The 4,537-nt window shown below is 54.4% G+C and overlaps 2 protein-coding genes and 1 long non-coding RNA gene across 3 annotated transcripts; 2 read left to right on the top strand and 1 right to left on the bottom strand.

Moving 5' to 3' along the window:
- Positions 1–543: 543 nt before the first annotated feature.
- LOC143364592 (uncharacterized) lies at positions 544–1,590 on the top strand. Its single transcript, XM_076804865.1, has 5 exons — positions 544–579; positions 642–692; positions 804–1,082; positions 1,148–1,431; positions 1,495–1,590. The coding sequence occupies exons 1-4, from the start codon at positions 544–546 to the stop codon at positions 1,250–1,252; spliced, it is 471 nt and encodes a 156-aa protein (XP_076660980.1). The 3' UTR covers positions 1,253–1,431; positions 1,495–1,590.
- Positions 1,591–1,970: 380 nt separating this feature from the next.
- LOC143364593 (uncharacterized) lies at positions 1,971–2,662 on the top strand. The gene is made up of 3 exons (XR_013084195.1): positions 1,971–2,106; positions 2,172–2,366; positions 2,438–2,662. It is a non-coding gene; the product is annotated as an uncharacterized LOC143364593 (long non-coding RNA).
- A 92-nt stretch (positions 2,663–2,754) lies between these two features.
- Positions 2,755–3,721, bottom strand: LOC143364591 (uncharacterized). The gene is made up of 2 exons (XM_076804864.1): positions 2,825–3,721; positions 2,755–2,775 (listed from the first exon to the last, which is right to left on the bottom strand). The coding sequence occupies exons 1-2, from the start codon at positions 3,719–3,721 to the stop codon at positions 2,755–2,757; spliced, it is 918 nt and encodes a 305-aa protein (XP_076660979.1).
- Between the last annotated feature and the right edge of the window lie 816 nt (positions 3,722–4,537).

The raw sequence follows: 4,537 nt of genomic DNA, 5'->3' as shown, positions 1-4,537 counted from the left end.
AGGAATGCAACTAAATTCGCGAGGAAATTTAACGGATTGTGTATGAGAGTGTATGTGGAATGGTATGAAAGTATGCTGAGTGAAAGTGGAAAAAGCGGACTGTATGAATGAATTGAATGGAAGGCGGATTTGCAAATAAATTAACTGTATTTTCACACTGTAATGTTTCAGTTTGTCACAAAGGTTGAGAATTATAATAAATTGACTGATAAGCAATCGATCTCGAAAACTTTCTCTTCTTACGTAATCGCACAGCTGACTCGGAATTCAGAAAGAGAGTGAGTAACGGTTCTCTCTCGGTTTTATTACTTCGATCCTTCGGGAAGTTCGTCACGCGCAGATGTTTCCGGTTTTTCGTCGAGAACCTTCCAGAAGAATCGAGCCTGTTTTCCGCGAATCACGCTTGAGGGTTTTGCCCGCGCGAGCCTCGATTACAGACGCTGTTTGTCGGTGTTCTCGCGCGTGTTGCGGGACACTCTGTGATTGGCAGCCGCGCGGTTGAGCACGGTGAGGCGTTATGGCGTTCGCGCGCCTATCTCAAACATGCCGCCCGCCTCGACTTGTCGAATGTCCGAGCATGCAAACGGTCGTGATATCTAGTGAACAAAGTGCTAGTGATTGACAGTGATTTCGGGCTATAGTTTACAACTCTGCAAGCAATTTTTGAGGTTACTACCGTCGTCATGAGCAATGTGAATGCTTGAATTTACTGCGAGGTGGTTGGAGTGGGGGGCCACGTCGGCTGGCCTCGTGAATGACTCGCGCGTGCGCTCAACGATTTTACGCGTACTACGCAGTTGTAGTCGATCTTCGCGAGTGAACGAATTACGGTGCAACACGTGAATCGACGCGGTCATCGATCGTTCTCGTTCAACGGTAGAACGATCAGTTTGTGGATCGGTCTTACGAATTCGGACGCCGAGGTGACCACGGTGACTACCCGAGTTTTCCCGTCGCCTCCAGGATGCACTTCCTTCACTCGTGCGAGCGGCCAGCGAGCGGGTGGCGTTGATTCGTCGCTGAGGATGCACAGGCTGCCCGGCGTGAGGTTTTCCTGTGGTCGGCGCCATTTCGACCGTGTGGTGAGTCCGTGCAGGTACTCCTTTCGCCATCGCACCCAGAATTGATCCCTCATTTGGTTGATCAGCTGCCATCGAGTAAGCCGGTTGACGTTCTGGTCCAGCAGCGACGGTTCCGGCAACGCGTTCAACGGGGAGCCTATAAGAAAATGCCCTGGAGTCAATGCTGTTAAATCAGACGGGTCATCGGAGAGAGCAGCCAGCGGCCTTGAATTTAGGCAAGCTTCGACTTGTGTGAGGAGTGTGGACATCTCCTCGAATGTGAGTCGTGTTTCTCCTATCGTCCTTCTCAGATGGTGCTTGGTGGACTTGACGGCTGCCTCCCAGAGTCCACCGAAGTGGGGCGCTGCTGGTGGGTTGAAATGCCACTGAGTGCGTAGGTTGCTCAGGTTTTCCCTCAAGCATCTGTTTTCAGGGCTGCTGGCGGTGAATAGGCGACGCAGCTCCCGGTCTGCCCCCAGGAAGTTCGTCCCACAGTCGCTGTACAGGTGCGCACAGAGACCTCGGCGGGATATGAAGCGTCGGAAAGCAGCCAGGAAAGCCTCTGACGTGTAACTGGAGACCGCCTCGAGATGGACGGCCTTGGTCACCATGCAGATGAAGACTGCGAAGAAGGCCTTGGTTGCTTTGTGACCACGCCCTGGAGAAGTCCGCAGCCATATCGGGCCCGCATAGTCCACTCCGGTGGAATGGAATGGGCGAGCTGGAGTAACGCGGTGCTCTGGCAGTTGGCCCATCATCTGCCTGCCTGTTTCCGCCCGCCATCTCAGACACGTTACGCATTTGAGGATTGCTGCTTTGACTCTTGATCGTCCCCTCGGTATCCAGAACCTCTGGCGTATGGCTCCCAGAGTTGCTTGCACTCCGCCATGCAGTGTCTTGAGATGGCTGTGAACAATGTAAAGTTGGGTAAAGGTGGATTCAGGAGGCAGGATGATTGGATGGGCTTCGTCAGGATTGAGACGCGCTTTGCTCAGCCGACCCCCAACTCTGAGAATGTTGGCGCTGTCGATCTCCGCTGCTAGAGGTGAGAGCACGCTCCTTGAGGGAACGCATGCGCCTGATTTTAATAGCCTCCTTTCTTCCTTAAAGTGGGTCTGCTGCACTTGTCGGATCCAGCACTTCTCGGCCTCGTTGATTTCCTCCACCGAAAGGACTGAGGAGTCACCATGGGTGGCGGCGATATTGCTGTTCGAGACTGAAGAGAGCTTGCGTCGTTTGAGAAGCCATCGTCGACACCAAGCGGTGACCCTTAGCAGCCTGGTATAGGATGAGAACCGCATCAAGGTGTCGTTGTCCTCGATTCCCCCTTTTGCTTTGTGCGTTACCGCAACTAGTTTTTTCCTTTCCTCTGGCAGGTGGTCAGGAATTTCTGCTTGGGCCTCCGTGAGCTGCTCGCTGTTTCGCAGGAAGTTCGGGCCGTTCCACCACAATGTCAGCTGCAGCAACTGTGACGGTGTGAGTCCTCGAGAGGCGGGGTCAGCTGGATTTTCAACCCCGGCTACATGATGCCATTGTGCCTCGGGAACTCGACGCTGAATGTCTGCCACTCTGTTCGCGACATAGGTTTTCCACCTGCTTGGATGTGCTCGTAACCATCCCAGAGCGACTGTCGAGTCTGACCACAAGTGTATCGGTGTGCGTGTGTATGCTAGTGTCGCAGTGGTTTTCTCTGCTAGTCGAGCGAGGAGATGTGCTGCGCAGAGTTCCAAGCGAGGTAACGAGACCTGCTTTAGTGGTGCGACCTTGCTCTTAGCAGTGACGAGTGCGACTTCCCAGTGTCCGTCCTCCCTCTTCGTCCTCAAGTAGATGACTGCTGCGTATGCTCGCTCGGAGGCGTCTGCGAAGCCATGTAATTCCCTCAGAGTGGGATGTGGACAGTGAGACAAGGGCCGAGGTACCCTCACTCTTTCGAGCAGCTTCAGTTCGGCGCAGAAAAGTGCCCAGTCTTCAGCCATGGATGCAGGAAGTGGGTCGTCCCAGTCCAGACCCAGCAGCCAAGTCGATTGAATGGCTATTTTCGCCCGTACGATGACTGGTGCTAGCCATCCCAGTGGGTCGAACAACTGTGCGGCTTTCGAAACAATGCTGCGCTTGGTTGGCGATTGAGCGGTGACCTCAGCGACGGAGTATCGAAAGTTGTCCTCTCGTGGTGACCAGTGAAGACCTAACGCAGTGTGAATGCAGTCCGACCAGGTTTTCTGCTCCTCTAGTTGGTTGTGGTGCAGCGAGGACTGAGTGGTTGTGCTTTCGGAGTGACCTGCGAACACTTGAATGCGTCGTGATGAGTCCTGGGGCAAATCGACCACGTTGGACGCCCACTTTTGGAGCAGGAAGCCGCCCGCCATGCACAGCTGCTGAAGTTGATTGGCGGTTTCCATCAGCTCTTCCACGGTGTCGGCTCCAGTGAGGATGTCATCGACGTATGTGTCCCTCTTGATGGCTATTGCTCCGTTGGGGTAGTGCGAGCCCTCATCCTCAGCCAGTTGGCGCAGTGTTCGCACAGCTAGATATGGGGCACATGAAAGACCATACGTGACAGTGTTTAGCCGGTATTCACGAACCCTTTCGCTCTCCGCCCGTCTCCAGAGGATTCGTTGTACGTCTCGATCCTCTGGATGGACTAATATCTGCCGGTACATCTTGGTGACGTCGGCTGTCACCACGTACTGGTGTTTGCGCCACCTCAGAATGACGTCAGCGAGTGGTGGCAACAAATTTGGACCCGCATGGAGGGCATCGTTCAGAGAGCATTGCGAGGGCTCGGACCAGGACCCGTTGAAGACGACTCTCAACTTCGTGGTGGAGCTGCTGGGCCTCAAGACTCCGTGGTGTGGCAGGTAGTGGCATTGTTGACCTTTCCCTGTCTCTTCGGTCAGTGACATATGACCAAGCTCGCTGTACTGCTTTAGAAAGTCGTCGTATTGCTCCTTGAACTCTTTGTCCTTTCGGAACTGCAGCTCCATTCTCCTGAGTGAGTGCCACGCAGCTGTCCGAGAGCCTGAAGTGACTTTTACGTTAGTTTTAAAGGGCAGTCTCACCTGATAGCGACCCTCTGGAGTGCGTGAGTGAGAGGTTTTGAAGTGCTGTTCACACTCTTCTTCCTCAGCTGTCCACGCCGAAGCCGTGTCTTGGACGTCCTCCTGTTCCCAAAACCGCCGCACGAGTGAGCTCAGACTGTCCCCGATGCTTGCCTGATGCACCTGGGCATGAACCGGACTGGACGACGAGCCTGTCATCCCGGTGACGATCCATCCGAACATGGTAAGCTGAGCCACCGGCTGATTCGGAGCTCCTCTTCTCAATCCCTCTCTTATTATTGCAGGGTAGACGTCTGCCCCGAGCAGGACTTCAATGGGTGCTCTGCTCCCTGGTGCTGGGTCGGCAAGCTGCAAACCTCTCAGGTGCGCCCACTCTGGTTGCGCCGTGGTCCTGGTATGAGAGTACGTTGAGAGCTT

This window comes from Halictus rubicundus, unplaced genomic scaffold (assembly GCF_050948215.1).
Source record: "Halictus rubicundus isolate RS-2024b unplaced genomic scaffold, iyHalRubi1_principal scaffold0717, whole genome shotgun sequence".
NCBI lineage: Eukaryota > Metazoa > Arthropoda > Insecta > Hymenoptera > Halictidae > Halictus > Halictus rubicundus.
Note: the sequence above shows the minus strand (reverse complement) of the source record. Positions and strands in the feature narration are given on the sequence as shown.

What these genes read in the sequence shown, in the direction of transcription:
- LOC143364592 (XM_076804865.1), top strand. Translation starts at nt 544, where the DNA reads ATGCCGCCCGCCTCGACTTGTCGAATGTCCGAGCAT. An exon ending in CTTGTCGAATGTCCGAGCAT is followed by an intron (nt 580 to 641) that starts GCAAACGGTCGT and finishes TTCGGGCTATAG; the next exon opens with TTTACAACTCTGCAAGCAAT. An exon ending in CTACCGTCGTCATGAGCAAT is followed by an intron (nt 693 to 803) that starts GTGAATGCTTGA and finishes ACGCAGTTGTAG; the next exon opens with TCGATCTTCGCGAGTGAACG.
- LOC143364591 (XM_076804864.1), bottom strand. Translation starts at nt 3,721, where the DNA reads ATGTACCGGCAGATATTAGTCCATCCAGAGGATCGAGACGTACAACGA. An exon ending in TCGTCACTGCTAAGAGCAAG is followed by an intron (nt 2,776 to 2,824) that starts GTCGCACCACTA and finishes AACTCTGCGCAG; the next exon opens with CACATCTCCTCGCTCGACTA.